The following is a 17,647-nucleotide window of genomic DNA, read 5'->3' as shown; positions in this document are numbered from 1 at the left end:
ATTAAAGTCGAACATTTCATTTAAAATGGAATTATAATTAAAATGTCTTTTGGCAACATCAATGTAATTGGGAACTAATCAATGGCAACAACAATTTAAAATGTCAAAGGCATGAAAGCAATTTTTTCCTTTTTTCACACATAATCCCCAAACCTAAAAACAGAAATATGACAAATACTCTATATAAACCAAAAATTCTTCATTATTCATAATAAGTTCTTAGGATATAATTGAAGTGATCACAATACTTCTAAGAAATTGTAAAGCTACTGCATTATAGTTCTTGTTTTACAAAGAAATAACACTGAGAAATGGAAAATTAATTTTTTCTTATTTATAGGAGAACATCTTCCATATGGGAGGAAGTTTCAAATATATAAGATGAGCCTTGGAGTCAGAATTACTTTTAATTCAAAAGTCCCACCTCTTACTCTAGCTAAATCCATCCTTGGCCAAGTCTTATAGCCTCTCAGTGTCCAAGACAACTCCCTAAACTGACACTGCAGAAGAGTTAGTTGCCCATATGTATTGGCAGAGGAAGTTTCCAACTTGAGTTCCTATCAATCAGTCAACAAGTATTCATGAAATGAATACAATATGGCAAAAGCTATAATAAAAACTTTGGGAAAATTGGGATAAAAGAGAAAGTAAAAGTCTCTACTTTAACCCAGTTGAAATTTCTTTATTTAAATTACATGATAAAACAACAACAAAAACTCAAAGAATAAACTTTGGTTCATTGTCCATAAAGTACTAATTATATTTTTTAGTACCCAGTACACTATACACATGGTTAGATAGTTTGTGATAGAGACTACACTGTGCATTTGTTTATTCCCAAGATTTTCTAATAAAAAGAGAAGGATCTTTTGAGTAAACACTGACATTTATTCTAACAAAACATTTGCTAAAATGCATAATCAAGAGGAAAAGTGGAAATCTGACCCCACTCCACTTTTTCCTATTTGCCTCTAATCTTTCCAGCAAGTCTTTGTTCCATTCCTACCTCAGCCCCATTCATTTCTCTTGGGCTTTTTTTAAAGACAGATTCAGCTGCTCCAATGGTTTGTTGTCAAGTCCTGTGTATCCTTCTAGGGCAAATTTTTCTTTAATCAGAAAGCATTTCCTGACTCCTACTCTAATTGAGCTACCAATGTTTTCCTTAAAACTTTTAATATTTATTACATTACTGTGAGGCCAGACCACATAATTTAGAACTTAAAAAGTCTAGTACTTTTATTTATTATTTTCCAGAGAAGACATTCCAAAATAGCAGAACATTTTTTAAAAAATGCTCACAGAATAATAAAATGCAAATAGCAGGAGCTCAATAAATAATTTATTTATGAACTGATACTAACAATGAGCACAGAAAATGCTGTCAGGTCAAATACATTCACATTCTATGCTCTCTTAATAAAGGGTTACCAACCAACCTGAACTAAATGCTAAAATTATAATTAATCCTAATGAAATGTTCTATATTAGTGCCAATATTATTAAAATATTATTTAACCTCACTATAAAATAAAGCAAGAACAATGAGATGGGTAATCTAAATGATACTGATATGTGGGTTTTTATTTTTTGAATGATCTTTTACAGAACACATAATAAGCAATGTAATCAAACCTAAAGAAGACTGTGCTTTAAACCTGTATAATGCAAATTCATTAAAATGCATATTTTCTCAATTAATCCAAACTTCTCCATAAATACATTAAGGTAAACTTTCTTTAGTTCATGAAAAGAAAATCTCTATGGCACTTACATTTCTAATCAATCAACAAAAGCCATTATAATTAAATAGGAAAAACCATTAAAATAACATCAATGATAGGAGTTAGGCCAAAGTAAAAAAAAATCTGAATGGGGTCTAGCTACTATTTTATCTGTCAATTAGCCAGGTATGACTACATCAACAATTGAATATATAAGTTTAGCTACCTGAAATACTTAACTATTTTAAAATAACCTAAGACCTCAGCAACCTTTATCCTCGATCTGTAAGTCTAACATACAAGAACAGTTTCCAAATATATGACTCAAATTTTCTCCTTACATACCAAATCATATTAACATTCTACTTCCCATTAATAATCTATAATATGTCTGTAATTTTTTAAAAAATCATCATAATGTACACTACTTTATTTGTACTTTTAATCCTATATTAAAATAATTTTGTTTAAGAAATTCAAATTCTAAATATTTTAATTGTTATATCTTGCCTGCTACATTGAAATGTTTTGGAATTTAAATGAGTACATAAAGCTACTCAATCCATTATCTATTAAATTTTATTTGCCATTTCTTATTAAAATCCAGGCCTATGATTTCATTATGATGGGTAACATAGTGTGAAACTTCTCTTTACTAATACAGATCAAGTAATCTGTCTATAATTTTCAGAAAGCAGCCTCTAGCACCTAAAAGTTAAGTGATTTGGAAGGAAGCTGGTTGGCTCAGTGGATTGAGAGCCAGGCCCAGAGATGAGAGGTCCTGGGTTCAAATCTGACCCCAGATACTTCCTAACTATGTAACCATGGGCAAATCATTAATCCCCCACTGCCTAGCCCTTACCACTGTTCTGCCTTAGAACCAATACACAGTATTGATTCTAAGACAGAAGGTAAGGGTTTACAAAACAAAGTTAGGTGGACTGACTGTGGTCATGCAATTAATATCTTGTGATTCAGTCAAAGGTAAAACTTGAAGACTTGAACCCAGATCTTCCTTAAATTCAAAGCCAGCTCTCTATCCACCAAATATTGCTTCTCACATATACATACAACTCTATTTGATAGAAATAAAATCTGAATGCATCACAATCAGTCAAAAATGTAATCTTTATTTTATTCAGACAGTTAATTTTAAAAGTAAAACCAAGAAGTTTTTTTAAGGGGTATTCACTAAACCACTTGAGGTTTGGGGTTTTTTTTGGCATTTAAAAGATCTTAGTAATCAATAGGTTATTTCTGAAAACAAAGCCATCTTTGCATTTAAATGTGTCTTAATTTTAATTAGAATAACATTTCATTATTTTAGGAGGGAAAAAGTTTCAAAAAATTTTATTTCCTGAAGGAATTTTTGAATATTAAATGGGACATAGGCCTGTCTCTAGGGTATTTTGCTAGTGTGAGGCTACATTTCATTATTTTAGGAGGGAAAAAGTTTCAAAAAATTTATTTCCTGAAGGAATTTTTGAATATTAAATAGGACATAGGCCTGTCTCTAGGGTATTTTGCTAGTGTGAGGCTATTTAGATTATAAACATTCACTTTAAAGTCTATCTGTCTGTGTGTTTGTTTGTTTTTCACCAGAAGAAAGGTATACTAGGGTTAAACTTATCAACTCACTTTGCTCTACTGTTGTATCATTTTAGGGAAACTTTCCCTATCTCACATACTTTCCACAAGAGATACCACTGTCTTTTTACATATTTTTCATTTTCCAAAATTATCACACTTATAGAGGGAACAAAAGAAAAACATGTGAAGAAGTATAAGGAAATATACATGAATATTTGAATTCTTTTTTCTGAATCACTATCACAGTTTCTCCACAAGTAAAATTAGCTTGCTCAAGGACTAAGAACACTGTTCCTGAACAAACAACTAACTTTTGGTTTACACTTTGAAGAGTTCAATTTATTTTTATTTGCACATAACAGAGACAAATGTTGGCAGTATATTTCCCTGCAAATAGTATTTAAATAATCTTAACTTTTTCAATACACAACAAAATAATGCAACAAAAGAGATGTTCAAAAATGTAAGATGAGTACTGTAACAACTTGTTCTCTGAAATATTATTACAGCTTTACAATTTCTGTTAAGCTTTATGTTTGTCACTGATAATTTATGCTTGGCATACAAGGTAAACTGTTTTCTATAATAAACTGTTTTTAAGATGTTAAAATGGTTACCTGTCATTAATGATCCAGTTCAGGCAGAGATTGAGGGAGCTAAGATTTTTGCATCTCTTGACTATTTCCATCACAGTTTCATTATCCAGTTCAGTGATGTGACGTAAATCCAAACTGGAAAGATTTCTTAACTAATGAGACAAATAAAATAAAGGGAAAAAAGTTGAAAAGTAAGAGCCTCTAAGGAGTATATCCAAATTAAGCACTCCACTACAAATAAATAGTGAATGAATAGTTGGTATATTACTTTGTAAATTAGAAATATAAATTTTAAAATCTCTGATGATTAAAATAAAATGTTAATGACCATAAGTATAAAACTCTTAACAAGTCACAAGATGAATAAATTGAGAAAACAATTAAATCTACTATTTTAAATAACTACAATAGTTGTAATAACTTTGAAGTGCTTAACTCTAAATAAAGTAATCATATGTGTGTGTGTGAGATTTTAATGATCTGATCAAGTAAGTTTTCCCTTTTTCAAATAATTGCCATTCTGACTTCCAGTTAGGATGGAGTTTTAAACTTCATAAAAGAGCCCGACTCACAAAAACACCTCCTCTTCCTCCCTCTCTTTTTTCTCTTTCTCCAAGTACAAAGAACAAAAAAAGCTTTATACTCAAAGAAAAGATCTTAATGGAGAAGACAACAATTTATATAACTATATACAAAATAATTATAAAGCAAATACAAAGTCAATAACGTTCTATTATTTGCGAGGATCAGAAAAGATTTCCAAAAAAAAAAAAAAAAAAAAAAAAGATCGTATTTAAGAAAGAGGATTCCATTAGATGTAGGTGAGGAAAGATAGCATTCCAATTCTGAAGGACAGCAAGAGCAAAGATACAGGGATGGAACACAGAGTGTCATATATGAGAAACATAGAAAAAGGGCCATTTTGGCTATTCCAGCCATGTAAGAAAAGAAATAAAGTACAAAGAGTTTGGAAAGATAATTGAGGTAAAATTATAAAGATGTTTAAAGACTTTTTTAAAGAGATTTCTATTTTATCCTAAATGCAAGAGGGAGCTACCTAGAGATTACTGAATACAGGAGTGGCATAATCAGAACTACACTTGTGGAAAATCATTTCTCTAGCAATATGCAGGACAGGCAAGCAGGAAAAGCTTGAGGTAGGGAGAACGATGAGGAGGCCCCTGCAGTAGTCTAGATGAGGAGTGAAAAAAGATAGGTTGGGTCCAGGCCGTAAAAGACCTGTTAAAAGTTCTATAGGAATTCATATTTGAGCCAAAAGGAAAATTGGTGTCACTGCAGTTTACTGAGTAGGGAAGTAATACTGATATGTATTTTAAGGAAAATCACTTTGGCAACAAGATAGTGAGAGATTTGAGGAAGAGAGACAAATTAGGAAGCTAATGCAATAATAGAGCCAACAAGTTATATGGGCCTGAACTAAAAGCTAGATGGGAGAACAGAGAGAAGGGACTGGATGTAAAAGACATAGTAGAGGTAGAAACATGATTTATCTACTAATTAGAGTAAGGAGCATATTTCAATAATGAAATTACTAGCAAGGATCTAAAAATAAGATACCAGATCAAACAATGAATAAGAAAACCCAAAAGAAATATCAATAAACACTTTTACCCAACCCAGGACTGCATGAAAGACATTTAGCAATGTAAGAAACATCCAAGAGAAGTCCTCTCCAAAAAATGTGAGCAAAGTTAGATGCTGCAGCAGAGCCTAGATCAGGAAGGCCTGGTAGGTGACAAATTTGTGTTGAGAGGAGAGAAATCTAAAGGAGTACCCAGAATGGGGTGGTATGCAATGCTGTGAAAAAGCAATGAAAAAATATTATTGCAATACTCTGACTGGAAATAACCACAAAAAGATCTCTATTCTAGAATACTAAAGCCAGACAACACACTGGGCATTAAATTATTTTATTTTATTATTTATTAGATATTAAAAGAGAAGGAAGGCAGTGGCAAGAGGCAAGGAAGTAAGGGCAGGACCAAATAAAATCTTATCTCCTCATCCACAAGTACAGAAAGAGGCAGTGCCTTCTCTTGGCACAAATAACTAAATCAAAAACTGAACTTAGAAATGAGTAAACATATCTCTCATATGAGTAAATAGCTCTCTCATAAGAAGTAATATATTACAGCAGCTAAAAGCATAGTTTTGGGGGCAAAAAAGAAGTTGGTCACAAAGAGCAGGTGAAAGACAATAAAGCTGGTCATCAGTCAGTTAATTAGTCAGAACAAATGAGTGACTAAGTGAGGAAGTCTAGATACCTTATTTAAAGAAATTCTCAAGGAAAACTAGTAAGATTCATTTGAACCAAATGGAAAGTGAAAATAATAGAATTCCCTGGTAATCTAAATGAAAGCAAAAATATAAAAGCTCCAAAATGCCATCACCAAAATGTTAAGCTGCCAACTTAAAAACATAGAAAAGATTAAAGTACCAGAAAAATCATAATCAAGATCATATAGCTACTATAAAGGTAAGAAAATCTTGGCATTATAAAGGCAAGAAAATATTCCAAAGGGCAAAAGACAAAAACTTACAACAAGAATAATGTAGCATACAAGAATGTGTCTAATTCTATGTGGGTAAAAATATACTTTCAAAACAATAAAAAGCATTCAATACTTCTTCATGAAAAGACCAAAAAACAGAGCTAACAACTAACTGTAAAGAGACAGGAGCAAAAAAAGAACAAAAATAAACTGTATTATGCTTAAAGGCAGCAGAGACAATGAAATAATATCAATAATTTTTTATACATATACATACTAAAAAGCATATAATCTAAATACTTAAGAAAAGTTAGAAAAATTGAGAGAAATAGAATGTAAATCTATAAGGACCTCAACTTAACCTTGTCAGACTTTTAAAAATCTAACAAAAGGAAAAAACTTAAAAGTTAGATATGGAAGGCTTCTGGTGTTTATTGAATGGAAATATAAAGGAATATTCACATTTCTCAGCTGTTAATGGATAGCACCTTTAGAAAAATTAACCATGTGTCAGGGTAAAAAAACCTCATAATCAAATAAAGAAAATCAAAAACATTGAATATATTCCTCACAAACAATAAAAGAAAAAATCACAACAAAGGACTTTTGAAGAAAGAATTGAAACTTAAATGGTGATTAAATAATTTAATTTTAAAATGTATAAATGGAAATTTTGAACCTTGGACTTCATCCCCCATAAGTCCCTTAGTTTTCCCAAAATTCCCTTTAATCTCTCCTGTGCCTCCACATTTGCATGGTCACATTACTATTTTATAGTTGGCTGTAACTCCGCCCTCTTTCTCTTTGGTTCCTGGGAGCAGGCTGGTCTCTTTTGTTAGTTTATTATTAATAAAATATTTATAAATATAATATTTAGTATTTTACATAATAATGTTAATCTCCACAAAAAACTGGATAAAAGATGAAATAAGAACAATAAAAATTTTCGCTTAAGAAAATTAAATAAGGCAATAGTAGAATATGGGGGGGATATAACCTAGGATGAGAATGTATATCCCTCGAAGCATTCTAATAAAGCTAAAAAAAGAGAAAGTACATGTCAATGAATGAGCAGATACTAAAAACAAACTGGAAAATAACAAATCGATGAATTCCAACAAAACACAAAATTGCTAAAGCTAGGAGCTAATTATTTGAAAAGAAAAACTAATAATAGCCATCAGCAAATCTATTTTCTTTATTTTATAATTTATTAATTTATTTAGAGTATTTTCCCAAGATCTTTCCCTTCCCTCTTTATTACCCCCCCTCAGAGCTGACAAGCAATTCCGCTGGATTATATATGTATCGTTGTGTTATTCATATTTGCAAGAGTGCCAAAACCCCAATCATATCTCCATCAAACCATGTGATTGATCATGTTTTTCTTCTGCATTTCTACTCCCACAGTCCTTTCTCTGGATGTGAATAACATTCTTTCTCAGACATTCCTTGGTGTTGACCTGGTTCATTTCATTGTTACAAGTAGAAAAGTCTATTATATTCAATTGTGCTACAATGTTTCAATCCCTGTGTTTGATGTTCTCCTGGTTCTGCTCCTTTCACTCTGCATCAATTCCTGGAGGTCTTTCCAGTTCACATGGAATTCCTCCAGTTCATCATTTCTTTCAGCACAATAGTATTCTATCACCATCATATACCACAATTTGTTCAGCTATTCCTCAACTGATGGACATTCCCTCATTTTCCAAGTTTTTTGCCACCACAAAGAGCGTGGCTGTGAATATTTTGGTACAAGTATTTTTCCTTATTATCTCTTTGAGGTACAAACCCAGAAGTGGTATGGCTGGATTTAAAAAGACAGAGGACAACCAAATGATTCACCTCTAAAAATGAAAAAGGAGAATCGCAATAATTGAAAAGAAAATAAGGATACCTATAAGAAACAGTGTCCCCATTACATATTAATGGAACTATTAAATGACAAAAAAAACTATAAAATGGACAAATAATTGAAAAAACATAAAATGCCTCAAGGAAAAGAACAGAAAATAAAGAATTTAAATAATCCAATCTGAGAAAAAGAAACCAGAGAAATAAAGGAATTTTCAATCAGAAAAACTCTAGAATTATATGTATTTAGAAACGAATTCTTAAAAAATTGAAATAATAACTAATATACTAAAACTGATAAATGTGATATACTATCAAATTACGTCTATGATACAACTATAATCTTTCCAGCTAAGCCCAATGGGAACCAAACAAATTAAAAAACTTAAAGAACAATGTGCTCAATGAATATTTTCACTAAAATACTGAATAAGATATAAACAAAGTGTTTACAGTAAAAATTTAATATTCTCTGACCTAGTAGATTTATATCAGAAAAGCAGCATTAGTTGAATATTAGGAAAATAGCAATTACATTAGACAACAATATTAATAATAAAAACAATAAACATCATAATATCAAATCAATACATGAAGAAAATATTTTGATAAAATGTAACTCATTTGTTTTTAAAAAAATAAAAAAACATAGGAATAAACAGGTCTTTCCCTAATATCTATCTAAAAACCCAGAGGTAACATCTCTGTAATGCAGTAACAATAGATGACTTTTCTATAAGATGAGAAATAAAGCAAGCATGTTTATCATCTTTATCATCATTAGTTCTAAAATTCTGGGTATAATACTGACAAGAAAAATAAATCAAGGAACAAACACAGCTAGGAAATATAAGAATGACTTTTTCCAGATAATATTACAGAGATTCAACTGAAATGACTGAAATAATAACTTTAAGAAAGTAGCAGGGATTAAATAAGCCAACAAAAAAAAATCAGCTTTCCTATATATTCCAAATAAAACTTAGAAGGAAGAGACAAAAGGAAGCTTTTATTCGAAATAAGAATGAAATGTATAAAATAGTAAGCAGTCAGTCCTCTTTTCAAGGCACAGATATCAAAAAATACAATTACAAAAATTCATCTGAAAGACAAGGTCAAGAATCTCAAGGGAGATTCTGAAAAAAGGGGTCACAAAGCAGTACCAAATCCCCAAATCTGCTACAAAACAATATTTACCAAAAGTATTTGGTACAGATTTAAAATACTGAAATTTGATCAATAGAAAAGATAAGATGAGATACTGAAACAAACATATATCATAATGTCTGATAAACCCAAAGATCCAAACTCACTATGTGGCAAATATTGCTTAGAAATCTGGAAAGCAATATGGCAGTAATTTGGTTTAGACCTAAATGTACACAATATACCTCAAGTTCAAATGGGTATATGACCTAAACATAAAATGTAATGTCAAAAACAAATTAGGTGAGAAAGTAAATACCTTTCTCAATTATGGGCAGGGGAAGAGTTCATAATCAAACAAATGATAAAGAGGACTACAGAACATAGAATGGACAATTTTGTTTAAATCAAATTAAGCAGTTTTTGCACAAATAAGAGCAATGCAGTTCAATTCAGAAGAGTAACAGTTAACTTGGAATGTCTTGGACCAAATTTCCATGATAAAGATCTCATTTGTATGTAAAATTATAAGTCCTTAGTCAATAAACAAATGGTCCAAGGATATGAACAGTTTTTAAAGGAAAAAACCCCAAAGATTATAACCATAAAAAAGCTGGATCCAAGTCACTAATAATTAAAGAAATAAAACAATACTGAAGTTATACTTCATACCCACTGAAGCAAAGTTGATAAAAAAGGAAAATAACAAATACTTGAGGGGAGGTGGGAAAGACAAGTACAATAATGCACTGTGGGTACAACCATGAATGAGTCCAATCATCCTAGAAAGCAATTTGAAACTATATCTAAAGAACATACTAAATCACACTTTAACTTAATAATACCATTAATAGAGGCATATACTTCAAAGAGATAAAAGAAGGAAAAGAGGAAAAGATAATGCTCTGCCAACTTTAAAGCACCAAAGGACTAGAGTACTAGGTCTCAACCTCTGTCTCTCCTTTTCATTGGCCAAGAATCTCATGAACTTTGGAGTATGCAGAGGATTTAGACTTTTAGCATCTTAGCAGTATCACCAACAATGGCTGATGATAGTCTATATTGCGGGCTAAAGATCGATTGGTCTGGATGAAAGAGGCAGATTTAAGTCTCTATAAAGAGCACAGGGGAAAAAACCCAACCTTATTCCATTCTTAAAGGAAAAATCTTGAAGGCTCCAGCAAAAGGATTAAAAGGATTTTCTGAAGCTCTGATTACCCTTGTATTCTATGTCCTCTACAAACATATGCCCCCTTTCCCTCTGATTCTGTATGTGTATCCACAGGAGAGTGTCTCAGACTTTTAGAGAGGGTGTTTTATACCAAATGTAGCAAAAACTACAACCTTTCTAAAACCTAACTAAGCTTGGCTAACCAAATGATATCAATTGATAATCACAGCAGAAAGTGCTCATTTGCCTCCAACCACTCAGGACTATGTCCTCCTAGAATCTAAAGGAGATTAGTAGCAGCTGATCTCAGGAACCTAAACAGCCAATGTAAATAGGGGTTAGGGTTAAGAACTCTTAAAGTTTAAAGGTGTTAAATTACGTCACACTTTTTGTCATAACAAACAGTGTTAATCTAATGAGGTAGTAATCAGTTTCAGAACAATAGGGCATATAAATTGGAATAGAATATTACTATGCTGTAAGGAATGAAAAAAATAGATATGGTGGGAGATAGCGAGGCCCTCCTTCAATTCCCCCCCCCAAAATGGAGGAAAAGAGCATTACTGAAACATTTAAGGAAACAGCCTTCACATTCATTAGATGTTCATGATCACTGAGTAAGGGTACTATTATTAGTGCCTTTTAGAGCTACAGAACTTTGCCTCAAAATAGTTAAATAATTTGCCTTTAGTTACAAATGCCAGCATGGCTACATCAGGATTTGAACTCAAGTCTTCCTAACTGCAAAAAAATAGCATTCTATCCTCAATACCATGCTGCTTCTCTGATTGGGTCTTCAGGTAGGGCCAAATCAGGGTTAATTTTTAAATAATCCAAAATTATCTCTAATAGGCTTTTCTATCTGTCCTTTAAACTGATTAAGAACCATATATATATATATATATATATATATATATATATATATATATATATATTTAAAAAATTAAGAACTATATCCTTCTTAGGAGAACTTATATAATGATGAAAAATAATAAAGGCTGCTATAAATATAGAAATTAGTATTTTAATTAAAGCCATGCTAATAGATAAAGTCATTAGACCACACGCTTGTAAGAATTCAAAACTGCCACCCCAGCCATTATTGTTACCTCTCTTCCTGAGTCTGCTGGCCAAGAGGGCCACTCCCTCCTAACCCAGGAGATTTAAACTGTTCTCTGCATGGAGACGTAGGCATCCCCATGCCCAAAGAACCGGAACCAGAAACCCGTTGGACCACGGGAAATGTAGTTTGATAATTTCCNTGAGCCAAATAAATAACCAATCTTAGGTGCTTTCTAGGAATCTAAGTCGAGGGGACCCACGTCCTCTAAAGTTTTAGAAAAGACTGGGACTTCAGGACTCAAACCCCAATTTCCAAGCCCTAAAGTATTGGCATAGAACTCTGCAATCATGCAGATTTTTAGTCAGTCAAGTCTCTGACCATGTACTTTCTTTAGCACGAATTAACGGCTTTCATATTCCCTTCTGGAATCAGAGAGGCATTTAAATCACAGTCCTATAGGCTCAGGTATTTGCATTAAGCTTATAAAAAAAGATAAATAATGATTATATATATGTACTTCCAATACAAGATGATAAAAAGGAAAAATCAATTGCTCTAATTAAAGAAATGTTTTAAAAATCAAAAATATATATATAGCTTAGAACTAGAAGGGTTATGTTACCCAAAAATGAGGTTTTCTATGAGAGAAAATGGATCTTACAAATAGCATATTCACAGTGCACATTCAAATAGAGTACCATTATTTCGAATAGCACATTTTAAAACAATAAACAATGATGTTTAAAATCATATACTTGTTACAACTTTTAAATCTTGGCTAAGAGTTTCTCAACAAATTCTATTATTGCTTCCATAGCAAAACATGATATTTAAAAAAGAAACCTTCCGGTCTAAATTATCCTCAGATAAGAATATACAGGAGCTCCATGGCTTCCTGTTTTAAAAAAAAAATCCTGGGTAGGAAATGCTTCTACCCATTTAAGGCAATAATTTCTCTTATAATAAAATATATAAAAGCTTTATCCTTTAAGACAACAATTCTTAAGGATTTAAAGTAAAAGTTAAAAAAAAATACCTCTTGTAAAATTACAAGGTAATTCTCAAAGCATGGAAACTTTCAGGTTCTTTACAATTACCAAGACAGAATAAATTTTTAAAAGACATGTGCTCTATAAATCCAGTATACATAAGGCAAGTTACATTAAAAATGTGTAGGAAATATAATGTGAGTATTAGAGTAACAAGCTGGTCAAAACCTCTTATCAGTTCTAATAGATTTTTCTCATTATTTGGGAGTTACAATAAAATCATAAACAGAATTAATCTAGCAGCCACAAACTTCATTAACTTAAAATGATTCAGTGCAACAGGAAAATCAACGAAATAAGCAAGATTAATTTACAAAGCTAATTAGCAAAATAAAGTAAGACATAGTCCCTTTAAAACAGAAATAAAATTCATTCAGCTCCGAGGTTTAAAAGTTCACCCCTTGTTCAATTTAAGGTTCTTTTGATTGAGTTCTGCTGAGTTTAAGGAGTTTTGTTTTTTTTAATAATCAGTCTTTGCTCTCAGTTCAAAGTTCTGAGCAGGTATGGGGTGAATATTCTTCCCCTAAGTTCAGTTTTTAATTATCTCAAAAGTTTGAATAGGCCATGTGCCCGAGAGGTTCAGATGCTAGGTCCACGTGGTGTCGGGTCATGGACTCAGGGTCATGGACTAAGGGCTAGAAAAAAACTTAAAGTCAGTTTTGTAGAAAATACCACCTGTAGAGCTTGTGGGGGTGGGGGTTTTGCCTAAATTAGGTATTAAGAGAAACACGTGGAAGGCTAGAAATAGGGAGAAAGGGGAATATACTACCAAAATCTTAAGAAGTCTCCAAAAATCTAGGCAAAAGCAGCAGGTCATCGCTGTTGGAGCTCCAGGTTCTAGGATTAGCAGGACTAGCAGCACCAGCGGCAGGATCAGAGAAGTGGTCTGGGATGCTTGTAGGCTTGTAGTCAGGAAGCAGTAGGAATGGAGATCAGGTCTGGAGTCAGGATATCAGCAGCAGAGGCATACTGGCTGGGCTCCGGCATTTTAGTTTTAAAGCCAAAAGCCAGAATCGGCTGGCCTGACCTCCCAAGGTGGTTTGGGCTGGACTGGCTGGCTGAGTCCCACCTGAGGCAAAAACGTGTTGTTGCTTTTAGCAAAAGCATGGCAAGGAAAGCCACTTTCCTTTTTAAAAAAAGTGCTCAAAAGAGCTGAGCAAGATGGCCAAAAAACAGGCATGGCCATCGTTTCTGAAAGGCTATCTGGAAAATTGAGAATTCTATTTCCAAACTTCGTAAGGTTGCCAAAATTATTAAGGTAAAAAATAATAAAGGCTGCTATTATAGAAATTAGTATTTTAATTAATGCTGATAGATAAAGTCATTAGACTACAGGCTTGTAAGAATTCAAAACTGCTGCCCCAGCCATTATTGTTACCTCTCTTCCTGAGTCTGCTGGCCAAGAGGGCCACTCCCTCCTAACCCAGAAGATTTAATCTGTTCTCTGCATGGAGACGTAGGCGTCCCCATGCCCAAAGATCTGGAACCAGAAACCCGTTGGAACCCGGGAAATGTAGTTTGATAATTTCCACGTGTCCATAGAAGATACATATATATACTTTTAGATGGCATCTCCCAAATTTCATTTTTACACTTATAAAGCAAAATGATTTATTAATGGTGGAATAAGAAACATAAGTGCAGGAAATATTTGGATTAGGTGATCAGAACACCCCTCAAAAACAATTATTTAAGGGGGTAGCTGGGTATCTCAGTGGATTGAGAGTCAGGCCTAGAGACAGGAGGTCCTAGGTTCAAATCCAGCCTCAGACACTTCCCAGCTGTGTGACCCTGGGCAAGTCACTTGACCCCCATTGCCCACCCTTACCACTCTTCTACCTAGGAGCCAATACAGAGAAGGTAAGGGTTTAAAAAAAAACAAAAAACAATTATTTAATATTAAGTTTCCTAGCCCACTATACCTAGACAGTCCTAGACAAGGCTTCATGTTCCATTTATGCATCTACTGGTATAAAAAGTAAGTAATCTGAGTGGGTCTCAAAGGCAATTTGGGTGTGAGGAATGATAATGGGGATATGGGTCATTATAAGGTGATTGGGGGAGGAAATGAAGGTACGGGAAGGTATATAGGAGATAAGGGAAATGGGGTTGGTAGGAGAGGGCAGCTCAAACAGGTTTATTCACAGAGGCTACAGACAGAGGATATTGGGGAAGATAGGTTGAGCCCTTCCAGGCAAAGAAATGTATCTCTATAGGTATAAAGGAGTTGGGCCAGTCAGAAATGTTTTAACTCAGGCTGGAGTCCTTCTCTAGTCAGTTTCCAAAGTTCCTCAAGGGAGGAGTCAAAGGGGCTCCTCCCTGTCAGTGAAACTCTTAGTAGGAGGAAGTCTCGGGTAACCACTTCCTGCCAAGATGGATGCCCGCAGTTCCCTCAAGAAAATAAAAGAAAATGATTCCTTCCCTTTCAGCTCTTGTCTTAATTTTGACACAATGATTCACCAGAGGGTTTCAATAGGTAACAAGGGGATTTGTTAATACCAGGGTCAGTCATAAGGGGAGAGGGTTTAGGGTTTTCTAATTGCTGCTAGGGAGAGAGGTGATGGTGGGGGATGGGTTGTGGAGAGGTTTCGACTGAGAGAGACTGCTCTCCCAGTCAGGAAGATTTGACTGCCTTTTAAGTAAAGTCTTTATCAAATCACTAAAACTAGGGGTAACTTATTTGAGGATACTCTACTTGTCTATAGAAACTAAACCCACAATGTCCAATCACCCAACACTCCCTTCCACCCAGGGCCCAAAGGAAATTCAGGGGAAGGGGAGGGATGTAGATGGAGAGATCAGGGAGAGGTCCAGAGATAGTTCTAAATTTCCCCAAGACAAGATAAGCACAGGCCAAGGCCGAAGCAATTAGTTCAAAGCCAAGCCGAAAGGCCTAAGCCAACAGGCTAAGCCAAGGCAAAAGCCTCCAGCTACGGCAAAAGCCAGAAAGCAAAAGCCCCTTCAGTTGGAACTTCACCTCTATTTATAGCTTTAAATTCTAACTGACTTTCTGAAGATTCTAAGACTTCTAACTGACTCTTTGTGACCGTTAGAAATTACAGAAGCAAAAAGTTTCTGTTAGCCACCTCACATTACACTACCCAGTCCATCTGTCCTACCACCTCCATAATTCTATTTCCATTCTATTTCTTCCTCTGGGCACAGTAATCAAGGGCATGATAGCTGACTACCCTATTAAACAAATCATCATTCCTATGACTCCAAGATCAAAACTCCCTTCCGTGGCTACCACTTCCCTATACATGTTGTCTAGTACTGAGGACCCTCACTTTTTCTATTTATAACCTCAGCCTTGAACATAATACCAGATACACAAATAACCCTTTGATGAATAAATGAATTAGCTCATTTATTCATCTATTCATTTATTCCTCAAAGGGTTGTTTTCATGATTAGCATAAAATAATGCATGTTAGGGACAAAAATTTAAAGAGATAAAATGCTAATTATTATTAAAATGCTTATATTATTAAATAGACTTCAACCTCCTCATTGAAATGATGTAGAAGTGGAGTCTCACAGAAGTTAAATGATTTGTCCAAGTGAGAGTAAGTCATATGGGGAACTCATGGCAGAGTCATGACTAAAACCTGGTCTAAACTGCCATTTAGCTCCTTTTCACCACACCACATTGTTGTTGTTTTTTTGTTTATTTGTTTTGATACAAACCTGTTGTTTGATTGATATAGGGAAATCAACTCAGTGTAGAAACTATATCATTTCATACACATAATGAAAACCTATCAATATTTTATCATTTTAGTTGCTTATAGACAGAAATGAGAAGTTAAATATTTTACTCATGATCATCTGGTTAATATGTGGCAGAGGCAAGACATAAACCATGCTTTCCTAACTCTAAGATGGATTTTATATGATAACAAAATGATAGTAAAAATCCTGGACTATATCATAGGATCCTCATGCCAATGCTAAAAGATGATCATCATCATCATCATCATCATCATTATTTATTATTTCCATTTTACTGCTTTGGTGACTGTTAACCAAAGTAGTACACTAACCTTGGCAAGATGAAAAAATAAGAAAGATTTGCTAATCTACCTAAATTATTCTATAGTACTGCATATTCCAGAATTATAACCCCTAAGGTTATATAAAGCAAAAAAGTGTAATGTGATAAAATTATAATTTGAATTTATTCAAACTCAATACTTTTTCTAATTTCTGAACAGAATTCACCATTCATTGTTCATTGTTATAGAGTAGAACAAGGTTGGCTCCTACATAACTGGCAAAGACTAAATTTGTCTTTTGCAAAAAGGACCCTCCTCTCTCCCCCTAACCAATTATTCCTTCTTTAGCACTTACACGTCTCAAATATGGAAAGTCATATGTTTCACCACTAAAGGTCCTTTCTCTTCCATTCTATTACATTCAATTAAATTCTACAAATATTTATTTTGGGCCTATTCTATGCAAAATGCTAGGCTAATAAAATCATCAGAAACAAACATTTAATTCCTAATAAGGCACCTATCATACACTATCAGTTACCTAATAAATTCATATTAATTTGTTTGGCCATCTGGATTTTACTGCCCTCAAAAGTCAGTTTCTAGATTGGAGAATTCTACTACCATAACCATCATGCAAGCCCTTTTGTAGCACCTGTATGTGATACATCATTTCATTAAGACATCTATAAAATAACTCAGGCAATTTGATCTCAATCATATCCCTGTCATGGGAATTTCAAAATATTGCCTTCTGATATTTCATAAAAGCCTATCTAAAATATTCCCTCCTTACCTACTAGAAACAAATCCTGCACTGATGTTCCTGACATTTTAATTAAATTAATTTCCTCTACATTCAACAGTGACACAAGTCACAAGATTTGATTATGTAAAGGTTGACAAATCCAATCTCATAAATGATCCAATATTTCAACATTTGTCA

The 17,647-nt window shown here is 33.4% G+C and overlaps 1 protein-coding gene across 1 annotated transcript in view; it reads right to left on the bottom strand.

The window, feature by feature from the left end:
* FBXL17 (F-box and leucine rich repeat protein 17) overlaps window positions 1-17,647 on the bottom strand; it is a 577,026-nt gene that overhangs the window by 399,362 nt on the left and 160,017 nt on the right. The window contains exons 5-6 of the mRNA XM_044680303.1: window positions 4,983-5,098; window positions 3,929-4,059 (exon numbers count right to left, since the gene is read on the bottom strand). Coding sequence (XP_044536238.1) covers window positions 3,929-4,059; window positions 4,983-5,098 — 247 coding nt within the window. The remainder of the gene's footprint in view (window positions 1-3,928; window positions 4,060-4,982; window positions 5,099-17,647) is intronic.

Source organism: Gracilinanus agilis, chromosome 1 (assembly GCF_016433145.1).
Source record: "Gracilinanus agilis isolate LMUSP501 chromosome 1, AgileGrace, whole genome shotgun sequence".
Taxonomy (NCBI): Eukaryota; Metazoa; Chordata; class Mammalia; order Didelphimorphia; family Didelphidae; genus Gracilinanus; species Gracilinanus agilis.
This window is presented reverse-complemented; position numbering and strand designations above follow the sequence as displayed.